General features: G+C 42.5%; 1 protein-coding gene across 3 annotated transcripts in view; it reads right to left on the bottom strand.

The window, feature by feature from the left end:
* ocrl (OCRL inositol polyphosphate-5-phosphatase) overlaps nt 1-20,534 on the bottom strand; it is a 39,889-nt gene extending 19,355 nt beyond the window's left edge. For 2 of the 3 annotated variants that reach the window (XM_039012045.1, XM_039012047.1), the window contains exons 1-14: nt 19,892-20,534; nt 19,099-19,181; nt 12,123-12,214; nt 11,686-11,724; nt 10,929-11,042; nt 5,406-5,636; nt 4,902-5,169; nt 3,575-3,736; nt 2,980-3,081; nt 2,457-2,571; nt 2,098-2,214; nt 1,352-1,533; nt 819-930; nt 308-417 (exon numbers count right to left, since the gene is read on the bottom strand). In XM_039012045.1, coding sequence (XP_038867973.1) covers nt 308-417; nt 819-930; nt 1,352-1,533; nt 2,098-2,214; nt 2,457-2,571; nt 2,980-3,081; nt 3,575-3,736; nt 4,902-5,169; nt 5,406-5,636; nt 10,929-11,042; nt 11,686-11,724; nt 12,123-12,214; nt 19,099-19,181; nt 19,892-19,936 — 1,772 coding nt within the window. In that variant the 5' untranslated portion in view covers nt 19,937-20,534. The remainder of the gene's footprint in view (nt 1-307; nt 418-818; nt 931-1,351; nt 1,534-2,097; nt 2,215-2,456; nt 2,572-2,979; nt 3,082-3,574; nt 3,737-4,901; nt 5,170-5,405; nt 5,637-10,928; nt 11,043-11,685; nt 11,725-12,122; nt 12,215-19,098; nt 19,182-19,891) is intronic. The other variant, XM_039012046.1, reaches the window with a different exon arrangement.
* Between the last annotated feature and the right edge of the window lie 547 nt (nt 20,535-21,081).

Genomic DNA, 21,081 nt, shown 5'->3' with positions numbered 1-21,081 from the left:
GCCTACCATGCCTATTCAATACTGGAAAAACATTGCCTCAAACAGCTGTTTTGAGCAGCATATTTGAGTAAGGACTCATTTCATTACTGGGACAGAAAGTTTGGGAAGGTGGCTTTACTAGGTACATAATCATGAATAACCAAGGTGCTATGGCATATGAGGACTATCCTACACAGGGTATTTCCTTTGCACTCTGTTGGGTGGGGGGAGTAATAGTTTACAGCTCAAAATACCAAACTCTCTGGGTATTATATACTGTAAGTACGTACTTGGAGGGAAAGGAATCAGGAAACAGTGGTACATTTACCTAGAGTCCCAACGGTCCGTCTTGGCATCATACTTATATGTGGGCATGAAATTGATCTCTCCCTCAATGAAGTCTGTGAAGGCTCGCCTGGTCTGTCTCTGGATATTCAGCTTCACACAGAGGAAGGAGGAGAAATATACCAACAACAAAGGTTATTCAGAGACAGACAGAGGAACTCCTGTATTTATAACCCTCATAAACAACCAGAAAGAAAAAGGGAACAAGGAGGGATTCCACCAAAGTTATTGCAGAATACAGAAGTCCTAACTCCTCAAAAAATATTTACTTTTATTTAGTGTCACTCTTTTCGAAGTTGCTGTTTTTTGTTTTGTTTTTGTAACCGATTTGTCACGGTGCAGAACTTTAAATGACAACATGATTGATGTGCAGTATTGTTTAATTAAATGTCAACGATTTATGACAGCGCTGAACCTTACACTTTAGGTTGTTTGCATAAACAAGTTGTAAAAACCCATTGTGTGTGTGTGTGTGTATGTGTAAATAATCTCACCTGGTCATACTCCTGCAGCTTCCGTAGTTCGTTGTGGGAGATGAGCTGTTTGACCTCGGCTGCATCGTACACAAACAACCGGTAGTTCAGATCTCCTACCCAGATCACTACACTGGACCACAGAATGGATGAAGAGTTATGCATTGTAACACAACAGCATGTAAAGTCTTACAGTAATGCCATAAGTTTACACATAACATAAACCTCTACGAAAATAAATCTGTGACATGGTTACACTATTTTACAGTCCACTATTTACTTTGAAATTATGTTGAATTACATTATTTTTTACCTGAGAATTGTTTATTGGGTATTCAATAACACAATCACCACGGCACTTTGTAAGTACTACTTCAAAGAATTACATGTATTATGGGCAATGACGACTACTGTAAGTCCCTTAGATCTTGAAATACTATTATTGAGAACACATGCCCAATGCATTGCCCAATGCTTCACACTAAGTGGTATGTTAGTGTGGGCATTGGATCAATGCCTATGACTTTACAGTATGGGTCTTGTAAGGCACTGACTCGTGTTTGACGATGGTGAGGGGAGGGTGGTCTAGCAGGTGGAAGCTCATGCGGGCACAGATGTCTTTGTAGTCCTGGTTCCTCCTCTCAAAGTCCTCGACGTGGGCCGCCAGGTGGGAGTTGACAAAGCAGAAGCTGGTGTTGTGGAACACAAAGCGCACCGCCACGCCTCCCTTGTTCCCCTAATGGGAAAAGAAAGCATTGTTATGTTGATTGACTGATTTGTTTGTTCAGTCAAGTGTCCCGCAACAGACGCTCAGCCCATCAAAACTTAAGACATCTGTGACGTTGTGTGGTGACAAAACTGCACATTTTAGAGTGGCCTTTAGTTGTCCCCAGCACAAGGTGCACCTGTGTAATGATCATGATGTTTAATCAGCTTCTTGATATGCCACACCTGTCAGGTGGATGGATTATCTTGGCAAAGGAAAAATGCTCACTAACAGGGATGGTAAACACATTTGTGCGCAGAATTTGAGCAAAATAAGCTTTTTGTGCGTAAAGAACATTTCTGGGATCTTTTATTTCAGCTCATGAAACATGGGACGAACACTTTACATATTGCGTTTATATTTTTGTTCAGTGCATTTCATATTGCATTAAAATATCTGTTCATTTACATTTGCGCACAAATACAGTGTATATGTTCTGTATACCTACCTATAAAATGGTATAAAGTTATAAAGTTGATTAGAGAAATAGGAGAACACAAACACTTCCTCTTAGTTGACTTGACTCATTCGTACCATTTTTCCCATGATGCCAGTTCCCACTTGCTCTGCAGCCACTTCTTTGATGTGATTCTTGTGCACCTTGTTGACATACACCACCAGCATCATGCCCACTAGTCGGATGGTGCGCACCTGCGGGGACAAGAGCATCCATTGGGGACGACATTCATATCCAAATAATATTACGTCTATTTGTGTATGAACAAAATAGGTTGATAAGGGCATCTGCTGCTCTTGATAAGTGTGTGATTACTGTCATTATTTTACGTAATTACAAGAATGTAATGTTCTAGGAAACAGTTTCTTTTTAGTTTAGTTGATCGAACCATTCCTGTTTTACACTGAAGATGAGAAGAGACCTCTCACTGACTCACCCTTTTGTACTTGGCTTTGGGGTGAAGACTTCTCTCCACAGCCTCCACCCACAGCTGCTCCTTCGACGAGTCCAGATAGAAGAAGGCCTCTGTGCTCAGGTCGAGCTCCTGGAAACTACAGCACCCAGAATGCACAGGGAAGTCAGTGTTTCAATGCTTCGGAAAGTGCAATCAGCACTCATGCATGGGAAAGTGCACAAAAACACTCTTTAGAGTATGCAAAGAAATTTAGGTTATAACTAAGTCCATCCATCATTAATGATGTGGCATTCAGAGGATCCGTTTCCGAAAAGTATGTTATTTGCACAATTCTGGGTTGTATTCACTAGGCCCCAAACGGAAGAAAACGGACTGAAGCAGGGAGGGAATACCTGAGGTTGTCCGATAAGAAAAGCGTGTTGCTTGTTTCTGTTTTCCGTAGCAAAACATTTTGCAACGGTGTGCACTGATGAATACAACAGGTTCATTCACTCATACATTCTGTGTAGAAGACATTGGATACTCAGATAGACATGTCACTGACCCCAGAGCGTAGACGTCAGGAGGTTCTTGGTTACAACACAGCCAGGGCTCTAGACTGCTGTCTGGGGACTGGCCGTTCACATTCCACGTTCCGGTAAACAATCTGAAACACACACAACAGTCTTATATTGACATTCACATGCTTAAGTGGACAGACACACAAGTGAGTTTAGTGCTTGGGTGTTGGCTGATAAGGGTTGCAGGTAAGAATAGGGACAATGGTTCAGTGAGTGAAGGTACTTTTTTTGTTCAATGCAGGATCCTGCCCACTACAGCCTCCAGAAAAATGTATAATAACTAAATAGGCGCATTTGATTTAATCTCACCAGAATGGAATTTAAAAAGCGTGATGCTGCTATAATCCACTTTCAATCGATCTCCTCAATGTTCTGTCCAGAATCACAACTGGCTACTGCAGTGGAGCACATGTAATGGAGCTGGCTCAATGAATCACGCTTGTGTGATGTTACCTTGCCGAGACCTCAATACTCGGATTAGCTCTCCAAGGTAATGCCTAGTGTTTCGCTTGTGGCACACAGGAGACCCGGGTTCGAACCCAGTCGGTCAAACACCTCCACAAACCAACGGGCACTCACCTGAAGTCCTTGATGTCCACATACTCCTTCTCCTTCTTGCCCAGGCGGTGTTTAATGAGGTACTCTCTCTGGCCGGCCTGAGTGGAGAACATGGCATTCCGCATGCTGTTGGTGGTGGGGCTGTCGTTCCACGAGGTGGGCCGGTCCACTGCAGTCCTAAGACTGCAAGATCAAATGAGCTAAGTCATCACCACAGTATTTCCACATCATTATTTTCCAAGCGGGGTGTAAAGCCTACACATCAACAACTAGGCCAGTGGTCACCAACCGATCGATCGAGAGATCTCCAAGGCATTCGTAGGCGATCACCAAACATTTCTATAGAAAAGCCAACAATAAAGCCTTGTGTTCCTATTTTTTTGTTTTGCACTGTTGGAGGTAGGTGCACTTGATTCAGCAGCCTTAGGGCCAGGAAGGTAAAGTATTCCCATTGTGAACCATTTCATATGTCTTAAGGCAGAACTTGGCATACGTTCATGTTTAAGTTATTCAGCACTGTAAACACTTTACACTTTCTATAAGCCATTCTGCTTACTTCCACTCACGCTACAACCAGCACTACAGCTGCAATTAATGAGTATATCAAAATGTTTCCATAAGCTTGTGTTATCATTAACGGCTTGTCTTTTTTGGGGGATATATTTGAGAAATATGACTTTCTCTGGTCATAGGAATAACAACATGAATTGGTGCATGAGGCAGAAATAATGCAGTGCGACTTGAATTTCGACCATCAGCTGGAAGGAAGACTGTGTCCCCTTTTCCTCAGCGAAAGGAGGGAGAGTGGAGAGACGGTGAGTCGGGTGAGAGGCAGCCTTACCGCTGCTCTCTCCCTCCCTCCCCTCAGACTGACAATCAGATGCAAGCCACCAGTCCAGTAAAACAAAACAAAAAGCCCATTATTATGCTCGCTCAGCTTTGCCTCACAAGTAATAGAACAAATTATCTATTACCAGTGTGATCAAATACGAAACATTTCGCAATATAATTTCAAAATGGTCTGAGAAGAACAACATTGGCAAGGCAATTCAAGTATAGCCAATATGCAGTGATAATTATTGGGCCTATAGCCTACAGCACAAACATTATTGCTACAGAACGTTTTTTAATAGGTTAATGTTGCAGATGCCTATGTTTTTTAAGTCAATTTTATTTTAGAATCAGAAAGTGATCTTGACTCAATGAGGTTGGTGACTACTGATCTAGGCCCTCTAGAAATAAATAGAGGCCCTCTGACACCAATAGAAGCCAAATACAGTTCTGTAGGCGGGAAAATATCTCCAATAGGATGGGCATACTATGGGACGGTCCTACTGGTACCACTCACTCTGTTTTGGCAGGCGTGACGAAGGCAGCATCTTTAGCCTGTATGGACGAGGCTCTGTCTTTGGAGGTGGGGATGGGAACAGGGGGGAGAGGATTGGAGGGAGTGTACGAGCCTTTACGTGGAGGTAGAGGGGGAACTGGAGGGGCTTCCCGGGGGGGCACAATGCGATTCTGCTGGTTCTTCTTCTCCTCCACTTTGAGGGAGTGGTTGAAGTTGTCCTCAAAGCCAAAGTCCGTGGCCAGGGAGAGAGCTGTGTCCTGTCTATCTGCTGAGATGGAAAGATTCAGATGTGAGAAACCCTGTGACATTCAACAAGTATTGATTCACCCCTTCACTGTATTGTGTGCTGATGTAAAATGGCTGCAGCACCATCACCCAGGTGGGTGCTAGACATAAGTGGGGGACAAGGTGAGTTTACCCTATACAATGTCAAGCGCTTTGAGCAGCTGGAAAAGCGGTATATAAATGCATTCAATTTAAACTATATTATCCATGTATCCATACCTGTGCAGGTTGTATCCATAGCTGTGCAGGTCTGGTTAGCTGAAGAGCTATTGTTGAGGTTTGGAGGCGGTGGCGGTACGCCGGTGGGCTTGGTATGAGAGTTGACAGCTTTGTGGATCCCTCTTTGTGGAGGGATGGGTGGGACTGGGGCAGAAACTTTGCGAGGAGACGACATTATGGGAGCCGGTACGATGGGATCCATCACTTTGATTTGTGTGCTTTTGGACTCCACTGGAGGAAAAAAATAAAAAAAGAATTACATTAAAAAAAGAGAGCCTTGGGTTTGACGGCAACGCTGGATCACTTAAGAGATAAATGTTCTGACTTACATAAGACAGCATTTCTGTACAAGTTGCAACCTGCATAGTACCAATAAGTGCAGTCTTTCAAATGTGTATAGTTCCAAGAATGACCTCAGAGTACAGTAAATGTAGTTTTTAGTGGATCTAAGGAGAAATGCAATAGCAATATCACTACTCCCTTCAAAAGGATCCAAACCATTTTTCTATGAAATTTGCCATCTTGTTTCTATTGACCATCTCAAGCTGACATCAGCAGTTTCTGTGAATCATTATTACAATGACTGGGAAAACAGACTATCTTGAGGGACAATCCAGGAGGAATAAGATCGTTGTGGATGGCATTCCAGAGTCTTCATATGAGAACTGGGCCGTATGAAGAAAAATGCTCAGTGAAAAGCTGCAGATGGATCATACGAAGATTGAAGTGGAGCGCGCTTACAGGTCTGGAAAACATCTAACCAGCCTAGGTGACAGACCCATGCCAATAGTGGTCAAGTTCCTGAGGTATAAAGACAAGATGGCTGTTCTGGGGAGAGCCAAGATCTTGAGAGGAACCAACATCTTCCTCAACCAGGACTTCTCTGAAGCTGTGCACCAGAGGCGGAAAGAACTTATCCCAGCTAAGAAAGCTGCCAGTGAGCATGGGAACATTGCTTACATTGACAAAGACAGGCTCATTGTCCACCCTCCCTCACCAAAGGCCTGGGAAGAATGAGAGAGCCAAACAAATTTATTTTCTCTCCGTATTATGTCTAGCTCCGATTAACTACCAAGGAAAGTGCTAAGGCCCATATATGCAGCCTTAGAAATAAGGTTCATGAAATCAATAACTTGCTGACACTGGATAACATTCATATACTAGCCATCTCTGAAACTCAAATAATTCCTTTGATGATACAGCATTAGCAATACAAAGATATAACATCTACAGAAAAGACAGGAATGCCTATGGGGGAGATGTCGCTAGATATGTTCAGAGCAATATTCTTGTAAAGCTTAGAGAGGATCTCATGTCGAATGTTGTTCAAGTGTTGTGGTTGCAGTTCACCTGCCTCATCTAAAGCTTCTTCTTTTGGGGTGCTGCTATAGGCCACCAAGTGCTAACAGTCAATATTTGGATAATGTGTGTGATGTTAAGAGAGGTCCATTTTCTGGGTAAAATGAACATTGACTGGTTAGCAACTAGCTGTCCTCTCAAGAGGAAGAGTCTAACTGTGACTAATGCCTGTAATATGACTCAGGTTATCACTCAACAAACTAGAGTGCATACCAATATTGGATCTGTGACATTCCCTTCTATTGATCTGCAGAGCTTTGCTTCAAAGCAATATCAGTTTCCATTGGCTGGAGTGACCATAACATTATGGCAATAACACGGAAAGCCAAAGTACCAAAGGTTTGGCCTCAAGTAATTTAAAAGAGATCATACAAAATGTTCTCAGGATTCTTTTGTTGAAGATGTGAAAAATGTTTGTTGGTCTGAAGTGTAATGAAGTGAATCCAGGTGTAGCACTGGAAGTATGAAGTGAATCCAGATGCAGAACTGGAAGTATGAAGTGAATCCAGATGCAGCACTGGAAGTATGAAGTGAATCCAGATGCAGCACTGGAAGTATGAAGTGAATCCAGATGCAGCACTGGAAGTATGAAGTGAATCCAGATGCAGCACTGGAAGTATGAAGTGAATCCAGATGCAGCACTGGAAGTATGAAGTGAATCCAGATGCAGCACTGGAAGTATGAAGTGAATCCAGATGCAGCACTAGAAGTATGAAGTGAATCCAGATGCAGCACTGGAAGTATCAAGTGAATCCAGATGCAGCACTGGAAGTATCAAGTGAATCCAGATGCAGCACTGGAAGTATCAAGTGAATCCAGATGCAGCACTGGAAGTATCAAGTGAATCCAGATGCAGCACTGGAAGTATCAAGTGAATCCAGATGCAGCACTGGAAGTATCAAGTGAATCCAGATGCAGCACTGGAAGTATCAAGTGAATCCAGATGCAGCACTGGAAGTATCAAGTGAATCCAGATGCAGCACTGGAAGTATTTGTCAAATGATTAATGCCTATTGTTGACAAGCATGCACGCATGCACCTGTTAAGAAACTAGCTGTGAGAACTGTTAAAGCTCCCAATTCATTGATGATGAATTGAAAAATTGGTTCAAAGAACATGATGCAAAAGAGGTGGCAAACAAGTCAGGCTGCTCAGCTGATGGAGTGATATACTGTAAATTGAGAAATGTCATGACTAAACTTAAAGAAATGACATGACAAAACAAAGACAAATGACATAAAACACAACGGAGAAATACTTTGGAGTACCTGAAATTAAGTTCACGGGTCATTTATAACAAAATATTTCTATATTGTCAATCATTTCAATTACTATATCACTAGTAAAGTGAAATTACAATGTTACAGTGAACCATCATATTTTCGTACACTGTAAAACTTCAATTAAACGCAGTCTCAAATAGCCACCTGACCTTTAAATTGTCGTGCAACGGCACACATCTCAGTAAATAAACGCCCGTTTCAAATAAACGGTGGGTCTAAACAAATTGTTGACGAGGTTTAAGGTTTGATTTGTTACATTAAATAATTCAGTAATGACAACAGAAAAATGTCAATCATCCATTTATATCACCAGTAAGAAACCGCTAGCCATTCGCTGCTAACAGCTGAGAACTGATAGCTAGCCATAGACATGTAGCTAACTGGCCAACACAAAAACAGTCAACAACTTCGGGAGTACAGACCCAGAAAATCAGCTGGGAAAAATGCAGTCAAACATGAGAATAATTATTCTGTCAAGGAAGAAAACGTATCTTCCCGAAAGAGACAAAATAAACCTGACAGTGTGTAAATGACAACACATTATTGCAGGAAATTAAGAAAGTCATTTAAATGCTGGAAGTGAAACTGTAATTGATGGAATTAAAACATTTACTATGCAAATGAGCAAAAGCTGTGTGCGTTATGAAAAAAAAGGCTGACTCAAATAAAAGCCTGTTGGGTTCAGTGATTTAAGCACGAATAAAACTTAAATTTAAGTTTTACGGTAAAATATTGAATAATGAAAGAGAAGGATTGCTGTTTTGAATTTGGTCAAGTTAGTGTGGCAGATGTCGAAAAACTACTGTTATCAATCAATAATGATAAGGCACCAGGTATAGACAACCTTGATGGGCAACTATTGAGAATGGTAGCAGACTGTATCGCCATCACTATTTGCTATATTTTTAACCAAAGCCTAAAGAAGTGTGTGTATCCACAGGCCTGGAAGGAAGCTAAAGTCATTCCACTGCCTAAAAATAGTAAAGCACCTTTTGCTGGCTCTAACAGCCACCCAATCAGTTTGCTGCCTGCAATTTTTCAGAGCACAAGTTAACTACTGACTTTCAGCATGCATTTAGAGAAGGGCTTGTACTTGTACTGCACTGACTTAAACTCCTAAGTATATCATTGGATGGCCAATTATCATAGGCAACTCACACTGACAAAGTTGTTGTGAAGATGGGGAGGGGTGTCTGTTATAAAAAGATGTTCTGCGTTTTGACACAAAAATCAACTGTACTAGTTGTTCAGGCGCTGGTCTTGTCCCAACTCGATTACTGTCCTCTAATATTGTCAAGTGCTGCAACGAAAGACCAAGCAACGCTGCAGCTAGCTCAAAACAGAGCAGAACGCCTTGCCCTTAACTGCACATAAAGAACTAATATCAACAACATGAGAAATGTTACTGTGACAAATTCCAGATTGTCTGCAAACTCAAATAACATTCAGCTCAGATACCAATACATAAGACATGCAACCAGGGGTCTCTTCACAGTCCAAGTCCAAAACGAATTCACAGAAACGCACAGTTTTATACAGAGCTATGATTGCATGGAACTCCCTTCCAATTACTCAAGCAAACTGAACAATTACCTTTAAAAAAAATGTATTACGCCTCCCGAGTGGTGCAGTGGTCTAAGGCACTGCCTCGCAGTGCTAGCTGTGCCACTAGAGATCCTGGTTTGAGTCCAGGCTCTGTTGTAGCCGGCCGTGACCGGGAGACCCATGGGGCGGCGCACAATTGGCCCAGCGTCGTCCGGGTTAGGGGAGGGTTTGGCCGGCCGGAATGTACTTGTCCCATCGCGCTCTAACGACTCCTGTGGCGGGGCGGGCGCATGCATGCTGACACGGTCGCCAGGTGTACGGTGTTTCCTCCGACACATTGGTGCGGCTGGCTTCCGGGTTAAGCGCGGGCATTGTGTCAAGAAGCAGTGTGGCTTGGCTGGGTCATGTTTCGTAGGACGCACGGCTCTCGACCTTCACCTCTCCCGAGTCCATACGGGAGTTTGCAGTGATGGGACAATTGGATACCACGAAATTGGGGGGAAAAAGGGGTAATTTGAGGTTAATTTGTGTGACATTCCTTGTCTATCAGTCTATCAGTGTTTTGTTACTTTCCATGTTCTGTGTTTTTTGTGGACAGCAAGAGTAGCTGCTGCTACTGCAAAAGCTAATGGGGATCCAGTGGTCAAAATGTGTCAAAATTTGTGCATGGAATAGGGTGCCACTTGAGACAGTCAGACAGACAGCGCGTGGGCAGTTTGGGTGGTATCTTGAAACTATGGCCACTATGAAGGAGCTGGTTGATGTAAGAGGCTGTGTTGCTATATTTTTACAAGCTCGCTGTGACACGCCGTCCCAAACGGGACCCTTACTCCTTACATAGTGCAGCCTATGGGCCCAAGTCAAAACCAGTGCACTATATAGGGAATAAGGTGCCATTTGGGACAATGTATCAGTGTGACCTCATTACAGTGGGCTTTCTCAATTATTAACCAGCGATGCCAAGGCAACCATTGACACGGACAGGAACTGTTCAAAACTTAAAGGGCAGGTTGTCATATTGAACAGTTACTATCGCCCATCTAGCCAAACTGCTCCAGAACCTGCATTTATAATGGCTAAGGCTGTGCGACCGAAGGTAACCGCCCCGTTCTGCCCCCGCCCCATCCCCTTGGTAGACTCTTCCCCAGAGCTTAAATATATCTGAGGAATGTCACAGGCAGGCATGGGTTCGACGTGAGAGAAGAGAATGTAGAGATATATCAGTAACATGAAGCAGTGCAAGTGAATAATACATGCCCAAGGGAGTAGGGACGTCAGTTCGGTTCGGTAATGTTGAGCAGTGTGAGAGAGGAGAAAAAGAGAGAGACTGGCTCACCTTGTTGCTTGGCTCTCTTCACCTGGGAGAAGAAAGACTGGCTGCGCTCATCGTCCTGTAACTCCAGCACCAGCTCTGGGGCTTTCTCCCCTCTGACACGAATCCTAATGCAAGCTGCAGGTGCAGGGAGAAAGACAGATTCATTCAAACAAACACACATTCACCATTGACTCACCTTATGGCCACCACAGACCCATTCAATTCAAAACACTTTATTCCCAAGGGGCAATTATTGCTGGACATAGTGTGTGACACGGGCAGGAGTGACATGCAGACAACACATGGATAAATGAGTTCCAGTCGCCACAAATATACCATTGACTCACTCACCACAACCATGGAGACAATACCCACGTCTACATGCATGTCTACCCACTAAGCACAAAATTAGGTAAACAGTGATTTTGGAAACAGTGACCCACTTCAACCGAGTGCAGATTGCACCATCGCCATAGGCAACTCACGACCAACTTTTGCAACCAAATAATGCTGCAGACACATCCAGACATGGAGCTCAGGGCATTGCATGCTCTAAAAATGTAGCCAAATTGAATGTAGAGTGCTGTAACAACCGACTGAAATGTTTTTATTGTAGTATTGTTGCCACAACACTGGTCTTGCACATATGCTCGTATTATAAAAAGGGTAGAAACAACAACCAAATCCGTTGTTTACAGTAAATCTCCATTAGAAACAATTCCTATCAAGACGGATGCACATTTTTTTTTAAATGGAAGTATGAGGAGAAAATACTTACTTTTTAATGGTAAGTCAATGAACAGCGCTTCTTCGGCCTCTGAAATAAAGCGGTTAAAAAGAGGGGGGGGATTATGTCGTGAGAAGGTTCCAATAGGCTCTTGCTACTAGCTGTTGACTTTTAATGCTGTCTAGCAAGAGAAAAGAAAGCGCCTTGGACTTGTTGCACACTACGACAAGCAATAACCTTGAGTAAATACTGCTCCCGTGGTAAGGAGTTAAGGAATGTGAAGTGAAATGCCTGCAGGATTTTGAGGAGAGAGGGGCTCTGCATCACAAATAACTGTTTCGTGACTGGAAGCACAACAATATCATATAAAAATCTCGGAAAACTAGCCTGTCGGAAGTTCATTTCCAAATCATTTACTTAGGCTGCATTACAAACTGCATGGAATTTAGTCTCAAAGGATAACTTAGACAAACCATATGTTCACTTACGTCGCACTATCTGAAAATGACTGTTGATGGGTATGGACAACTGAGGTACGGGAGAGGACACAACAGCATCAGGGTTAGCCAAAACACCTAACCTGGAGGGAGAAGAGGAAATTATATTTGGATACAGCACCCTAAATGTTTGGTTTTCAGCTAAAAAGTTTAATTTGATCCAATTTGGATAAAACTTCACGCAATACAGTGAGCGAGAGGTTTTGTCATAGCAATTTCATGGACCTCATCTCCAAAAAATGTAACAGGGAGGAAAAAAATACATTTCTAAATAACTTACATAACTTTTGCAGTTTCATGCAGGACATTCAAATGCAAGTGCAATGAAAGGAAATGTAAATGATTAGGTCTTTTTGTGTGAGCTTCAGAGCTGTGATGCTAGGGTTAATATAGGGTCATATATCTCTCTCTCCCTGATGATGACAACGCAACAGCCAAAGCATCAGCGAACTGAAGTCGATTCCAATTGAAATCCATGCAAGACACTCAAATAAAAGACAGCTTAACCTCATATGAAATGCTTACAAGGCCTGAGCTTAAATCCATATCAAATGGAGTTTGCCCGAGCTGTTACGTGGGTTAATGTCGGTCATGTTTCACTCCCCAACAATGACTTTACAGCAGCAGCCAGGGCATCGGGTTCGGCAGAACATGTCCACACATCCGTTCAACTCTAACCAGGAAATGTGATTACTGTGGAGTTGTGGAAAATGATTCAACCCTGGCTGCTTGTCGGAATGTGTCGAGTCGAGACACTCTTTTCCAAAAAGGCTCGCTGGAGATCGCTCAGTAAGTAGTACACCCAACTTCAAAAAATAAATACACTGCTCAAAAAAATAAAGGGAACACTTAAACAACACAATGTAACTCCAAGTCAATCACACTTCTGTGAAATCAAACTGTCCACTTAGGAAACAACACTGATTGACAATAAATTTCACATGCTGTTGTGTAAATGGAATAGACAAAAGGTGGAAATTATAGGCAATTAGCAAGACACCCCCAATAAAGGAGTGGTTCTGCAGGTGGTGACCACAGACCACTTCTCAGTTCCAATGCTACCTGGCTGATGTTTTGGTCACTTTTGAATGCTGGCGGTGCTTACACTCTAGTGGTAGCATGAGACGGAGTCTACAACCCACACAAGTGGCTCAGGTAGTGCAGCTCATCCAGGATGGCACATCAATGCGAGCTGTGGCAAGAAGGTTTGCTGTGTCTGTCAGCGTAGTGTCCAGAGCATGGAGGCGCTGCTAGGAGACAGGCCAGTACATCAGGAGACGTGGAGGAGGCCGTAGGAGGGCAACAACCCAGCAGCAGGACCGCTACCTCCGCCTTTGTGCAAGGAGGAGCACTGCCAGAGCCCTGCAAAATGACCTCCAGCAGGCCACAAATGTGCATGTGTCTGCTCAAACGGTCAGAAACAGACTCCATGAGGGTGGTATGAGGGCCCGACGTCCACAGGTGGGGGTTGTGCTTACAGCCCAACACCGTGCAGGAAGTTTGGCATTTGCCAGAGAACACCAAGATTGGCAAATTTGCCACTGGCGCCCTGTGCTCTTCACAGATGAAAGCAGGTTCACACTGAGCACATGTGACAGACGTGACAGTCTGGAGACGCCGTGGAGAACGTTCTGCTGCCTGCAACATCCTCCAGCATGACCGGTTTGGCGGTGGGTCAGTCATGGTGTGGGGTGGCATTTCTTTGGGGGGCCGCACAGCCCTCCATGTGCTCGCCAGAGGTAGCCTGACTGCCATTAGGTACCGAGATGAGATCCTCAGACCCCTTGTGAGACCATATGCTGGTGCGGTTGGCTCTGGGTTCCTCCTAATGCAAGACAATGCTAGACCTCATGTGGCTGGAGTGTGTCAGCAGTTCCTGCAAGAGGAAGGCATTGATGCTATGGACTGGCCCGCCCGTTCCCCAGACCTGAATCCAATTGAGCACATCTGGGACATCATGTCTCGCTCCATCCACCAACGCCACGTTGCACCACAGACTGTCCAGGAGTTGGCGGATGCTTTAGTCCAGGTCTGGGAGGAGATCCCTCAGGAGACCATCCGCCACCTCATCAGGAGCATGCCCAGGCGTTGTAGGGAGGTCATACAGGCACGTGGAGGCCACACACACTACTGAGACTCATTTTGACTTGTTTTAAAGACATTACATCAAAGTTGGATCAGCCTGTAGTGTGGTTTTCCACTTTAATTTTGAGTGTGACTCCAAATCCAGACCTCCATGGGTTGATAAATTTGATTTACATTGATCATTTTTGTGTGATTTTGTTGTCAGCACATTCAACTATGTAAAGAAAAAAGTATTTAATAAGAATATTTCATTCATTCAGATCTAGGATGTGTTATTTTAGTGTTCCCTTTATTTTTTTGAGCAGTGTATATCAAATCACAATGTTTTATCCCCTCGTAATTTAGGCTACATTTAACATCAACAAGTAGGCCTCTATTACCATGACAACCCGTGTCCCTCACCATTATTCCAGCAAGAAACGATCAATTCAATACGCGACATAATTGAAAAAAGACCGACATCATCCCCTCCTGGCACCTCTCCTTGCAATCACTGCCTTACGAGCACTTTCAGCACGTTTCCTCCAAGTTGGTAACTAACTATAGGCTAGTCATACAGAGGGCCTGGGACCTCTCTCAGCTTATGAGAGCATAGCATAGGCCTACTACTCAGACTAGAGCAGGTCTTAGCTCAGTATGTACAGTTTTGATGCATTTAGGTAGCTCTCATGCCAGTCTCATTAGAATCTAGGACATGGTGGTGGAATGCAGGTATAATACAGTGGCTGGTACTGGGGCTAATTGCCCTCTCTCTGCCACACACCAGATGTAATGTTCCTGAGTCGTACTGCTCGCTAAACAAAAACATCCGACAAGCAACCATGTGCTTGAGCTGCAGGCTGAGAATCTCCTCGTGTGAAGCCAAGATTGGTGCTGTAAACAGTGGGCCTAACATTGAGACTGTGGCTGTTCTGCTTGCTCCTGACTGTCCATATTAAGGACTCAGAAACAACATGAGTTCAGTACTTTTCACTTTTATACTGAAACATCTGACTGCAGGAAAAGCCACTTCGGCAGCAGACGACATCAACGTGAGATTCTGACGTGAAAACCACTAGGATATCCGAGATCTGTAATAAATGGCATGCGTGCATTTGACAGTGAACTCCCATCAGGACACAGCGGATGCACTGAGGTCTATTGCTTTATGCTGTAGTGCTGCACTGTTTCTCTCTAGAGGCATACCTGGGAATTGTCGCTCCACCTCAAACATCACGCTGCTAAAATTGTAACGACGCAACCTCGTTATTCAAGGTAGACTACAGTATACACAGCACCACAGCCATCATTGGTATGGTGGTTCTGCAGATAGTCTTGTAGAGATGGTTCACAAAAGCAAAATGCCATTGCAAAATTAGCAGTCGGAGCGGAAGAGGTTTTGCAATGCAGTGTGTCATCTTAAATTGTACACCACAGCTTGACAAAAATAAACCTGACCACAACTCATCATTATGTCCATGTTTGTCGAACCAGTCTGTGTGAGAAAGGCAGATTGGGAGTTTTAGGCTGGGTTTCTGTACAGCACTTTGAGATATCAGCTGATGTACGAAGAGCTATATAAATACATTTGATTTTAATTTGATGAATAGGCCTTTGGTGGTCATGAAAATTTGTCAGACGGTAATTGTCATGCAAATTACTGCCGGTCTAACGGTAATTGAATGTTAATTAATGTTAACACTTTTAGCATCTCCAAGCCTTTTAGTATACACCGTCACAATAAATCCATTATTTATTTTAGGTCTAAAGAAACATGATATGAAGAAAATTAATTTCATAACAACAAAATATGAGTCTGTTTGTTATCTGACTATGTGCCATGCCATAGGCTGTAGGCTACTTCAATTAGCAGACAAGATGCTTATAAGTCCTGTGCCATTATTATATATTATATGATTTTATAGTAAGAAGGATATAATTTAACTTAGCTGAATAAGATAGAAATTATATTTTCACCATTCCAGAGCGAGTGCACATATGAAGTGGCTACATTGAGCGTAAAAGGTCCTATATGCTAGATTTAGAGTTATTTGACAACTTTAGTTGTGAACGATACAAACCTTAGAATGTCTAAGAAATCAAAGCATATATGGGCTGCATGATGCGACTACACTGAGTGTACAAAACATTAGGAATACCTTAACTTCTTATGGCTGCAGGGGCAGTATTGAGTAGCTTGGATGAAAGGTGCACAGAGGTGCCCAGAGTAAACGGCCTGCTCCTCAGTCATAGTTGCTAATATTTGCATATTATTATTAGTATTGGATAGAAAACACTGAAGTTTCTAAAACTGTTTGAATTATGTCTGTGAGTATAACAGAACTCATAGGGCAGGCAAAAACCTGAGAAGTTCCACTTCCTGTTTGGATTTTTTCTGAGGTGCCAGATTTTCAACCAAGCTCTCATTGAAATTACAGCGAGATATTGATGAGTTTTCCTACGGCTTCCACTAGATGTCAACAGTCAATAGAACTTTGTCTGATGACTCTAATGTGAAGGGGGGCCGAAGGAGACAGGAATTAGTCACCACTCCCACGAGCTGACCACGCGCGTTCACGTGATAGGCAGCTCCGTTCCATCGCTCAACTGAAGTCAATCTAGTTCTCCGGTTGGAACGTTATTCAAGATGTATGTTAACAACATTCTAAAGATTGATTCAGTACATCGTTTGACATGTTTCTACTGACTGTTATGGAACTTTTGGACATTTCGCCACGTTATAGTGGACGCGCTTTGTGACTTTGGAATTGTTTACCAAACGCGCTAACCAAAGTAGCTAATTGGACATAAATAACAGACATTATCGAACAAATCAAGCATTTATTGTGGACCTGGGATTCCTAGGACTGCATTCTGATGAAGTTCATCAAAGGAAACATTTATCATGTATTCTCTGGTTTCTGTTGACTCCAACATGGCGGCTAATTTGGCTATTGTTCTGAGCGACGTCTCAGATTATTGCATGACTTGCTTTTTCCGTAAAGTTTTTTTGAAATCTGACACAGCGGTTGCATTAAGGAGAGGTATATCTATAATTCCATGTGTATAACTTGTATTATCATCTACATTTATGATGAGTATTTCTGTTGAAACGATGTGGCTATGCAAAATCCCTTGATGTTTTTGGAACTAGTGAATGTAACGCGCAATGTAAACTCTTTGTAAAAACTTTATCAAACAAAACATGCATGTATTGTGTAACATGAAGTCCTATGAGTGTCATCTGATGAAGATAATCAAAGGTTAGTGATTCATTTTATCTCTATTTCTGCTTTTTGTGACTGCTATATTTCGCTGGAAAAATGGCTGTGCTTATTGTGGTTTGGTGGTGACCTAACATAATCGTTTGTAGTGCTTTCGCTGAAAAGCATATTTGAAATCGGACACTTTGGTGGGATTAACAACAAGATTACCTTTAAAATGATATAAAACACATGTATGTTTGAGGAATTTTAATTATGAGATTTCTGTTGTTTGAATTTGGCGCCCTGCACTTTCACTGGCTGTTGTCATATCGATCCCGTTAGCGGGATGCAGCCATAAGAAGTTTTAAGGCATCAACCACTGTTTGAGTAGTATGCAGCCTCTCTCTGCGTGGCAGGGGATATTCCACCCAAACTCTGTATGCCATGGACTCTCCAACCCTGTTCCAGCAGCTACCCAGTGGTTACATTTGGGAAACCAAGTGAAATCTGTTCGGGAACATCTATAGTAACATGTTTTCACAACGAAACATATTTCATTAAACTGTTGACAGCCACTCACTCTGCATGCTCGAGAAAGGAATGAAGAACAGAGGAGGAGATAGAAACACTCGGTGGTGAGATATTCTTTAGCTAAAGGTGTCAGCCTAGTCACTATGAAAATATAAAAAAATGCCAAACACAGATATTTGAAAACAATTGCAGCCTATGTAGCCTATTTGACTGATAAACCTTAGCTTACAACCCAAAACGGCTAGAAAAATAGACTTGCTTTCTAACGCTGTTGATGGTCGTGGCCGTCTGTTCTCTCGGTCACTCCAGTGCATTCTAATTCCAGGTGTTTTTTTTTTTTTTTAAGAACCAAATAAACCGCTTTTGATTGATTTGGGCTTAACTCTAAGCTGCCCTGCACCATCAATGAACCAACAGCATCGCCTACAGGCTCATGGATAGAAAGTTTGGACTGTAGCATAAGGTAACCAGTCCATCCAGTATGCATAATACAGTCCGCTCAAAGGCGATTACTAGAATTTGTTTAATTTTGCAGTAGAGGCTAGACCAATTATGTACCAAAGACATCTTAAATAGGTTTTTTTCTGCGGTGCGTAATATGTGGTAGGATATTAGGCTATGTATTGTATAATGCCACAATCATTATTTTAATTCCGTTTTTTTTTTTTCAGATCTGGGGGTCATATATAGGCCCATGCGCTTTGGTGTTCAGAATGAATCATCACCTTAGAAAGCGCTGTCCATTTCTTTGCGTTTGGCTTAGAAAACACGACCATGTTTTCCACTCAGTTTCAACCTGTTGTTGAATTTCTTTCTTCAAATTGATCAATCACAGTAGGTGAGTTTTAAAAGCATGGTACTGTTTTGATGACAAGTGTTTGTTGTGATTTTCAATTGCATTTGCATTGTGAGAGTGGTTAGAGGGACAATATAGTGCCGAGTACCAGGCCATTAGTGACCTGACAGTACTACAGAGTTGGGTACTACTAACGCATGTCCAGAGTGCGTAAAAGGAGATTACCATGACTCAACAGTTACGTGGAATTTGACTACGGTCATGACTCATGACTGCCGGTGTGGCGGTCGGTAATACGGTCACCACAACAGCCCTAGATATGAATTTACATTACATTTCAGACAATGAGTTCTCTATTGTTAGTACTTACATAAACTCCCCAGAGCACTCAATCAGCGACAATAGCCTGGGCTCCTTCTGACCAGACAGCCTTAGCTCCTGTCCTCTTACAGTTTGAACATCACTATTAAGGAACCAGCAGCAATCATGAGAGGGCAGGGACACAGACTAGGGCAGACTAGTCTGTGTCCCTGCTTGAACATAAAACTATAAATAGGCCTAGTGAACAGAATATTGACTATGATTTTGTGAACAAATATTTTACCCACTAACTACTCAAGACTGTTGTCTATTCAAGGCTGTTGTGAAATTCTTCAAATGTATCTAATGCTTGTGGTATTATTCAAGAAACAAAATGTTGTTTAACTAAAGTTAGTACATTTGCACAAGCCTCAAAGAGTAAGGCATCATGACCATAGATTGTATGGGCCAAGCAATGGGTTATTTGGTTACATTGATAGCTACATTGTTTTGGAAACAGAAGCAAAAAGCAAGCGTTAGTTACGTTAGGCTGTTGCCATTCCACCAACAATGGCATGCAATTCTGAACATAGCATTCCAATCTAACTAGTTTAGTAACTAGGCTAAATGGGTTATCAAATCAATAAACATCTGAAATATTCAGAGTAACACACCCAAATGTTTGACCTGCAAGACAGTATTAGCTACATAAACTGTACTGTTTATTTACATTAAAATGCAAGCAAACCTAAACATTTAGACAATATTAAGGAAGCTAACGTTAGCTAGTTACCATTATGCTAGCAAGCTAGCTAGGTTTTAAAAGCAAAACAAAAAAATGGCACAGACTTTTAAAAGGATATTGCCAAACACTGCTCGTCACGTCCGAAGGCCAAAGAGGAATCCATTCTCAGCGATATATATATATATATACACACGTATGGTAGTTATAGGCAACTAGCTATATTTACTCGGTCCATCCAGACGTTTTAGGCAAGGAAAGTTGTTCAATCCCCGGGCCCACCCCTGACCAGCGGCCTTCCGGGTGACAGCTGCGGGCGGGGGGCAATGTTAGGCTTGCAATAGGCTAGCTAGCTAACGCGTTAGGTAACGTTAGCTAGCTAATTCCACCATCAACCACTTGACAGCCAGTGCCGTGTAGTTACCAAGCTAGTTATCTAGAGAACTAGCTTAGCTGGTTCAATAATTTGTTGCAAGAGGTAGGCTGCATGCTATGTTCATATTGCTAGACTGGTCCTGGCTTAAAATGTGTTATCCACACGGACACAAAGAATGTGTGCTAGCTGTGCTAATCAAAATGCCGGTGGCATAATTAGCTACCTAGCTTTGATAATAATGTCATTATATTGCTAGTAACTCCTCCATCGTGGCACCTTGTCTGCAGTGCTGTCTTCTCTCCTCTTCAATGGCAGGCTAGCTAGCCATCCAGCGGCTACATAAACTCGGCACTTGCGTTGCGATAATTTGTGTACAACATTTGGTTACAGATTCACTCATGTGAACTTCCCTGCTTCGCAGCATTTGCGCATGGATACTTTCTTCAGAGCAGTAGGGACGAGGTCATACGGGAAAAGTAAACAGGCTACATCAGAACAGTCAATTGAATATCATTATGATAATCATAAAGCCTGTTCGTGTGTGTGAATTGATCATACCATAAGGAATGAGCCCACGAAAACCCTTTAGCCCCTGTACACTGTATTAGACCAATACAGTACCTAATTAGGGACTACATTGACAAAGCTCTTGGATCCATGTATTCAAAAATGTTTCCATCTACTAATCTCTTACCTGGACTAAGATTATCAATAACGTGGGTGAGAAAAACAGTGAGAACAATGGAGGTCTGTATAGCCTGAGCTGGACCTACACTATGCTTGAGGATGGCGTCATCTACTGGACAGTTTACTGTAGGCGACATGAAGATCGAAGAATGAAGAATTTATGGAATTTAATGGTACAAAAAAGGCCTAAATCAAAAAAACATTTGATTTGACTCAGTGCAATTGAAATTGTCTTACCATTTCCCAAA

This window comes from Salvelinus namaycush, chromosome 17 (assembly GCF_016432855.1).
Source record: "Salvelinus namaycush isolate Seneca chromosome 17, SaNama_1.0, whole genome shotgun sequence".
NCBI lineage: Eukaryota > Metazoa > Chordata > Actinopteri > Salmoniformes > Salmonidae > Salvelinus > Salvelinus namaycush.
This window is presented reverse-complemented; position numbering and strand designations above follow the sequence as displayed.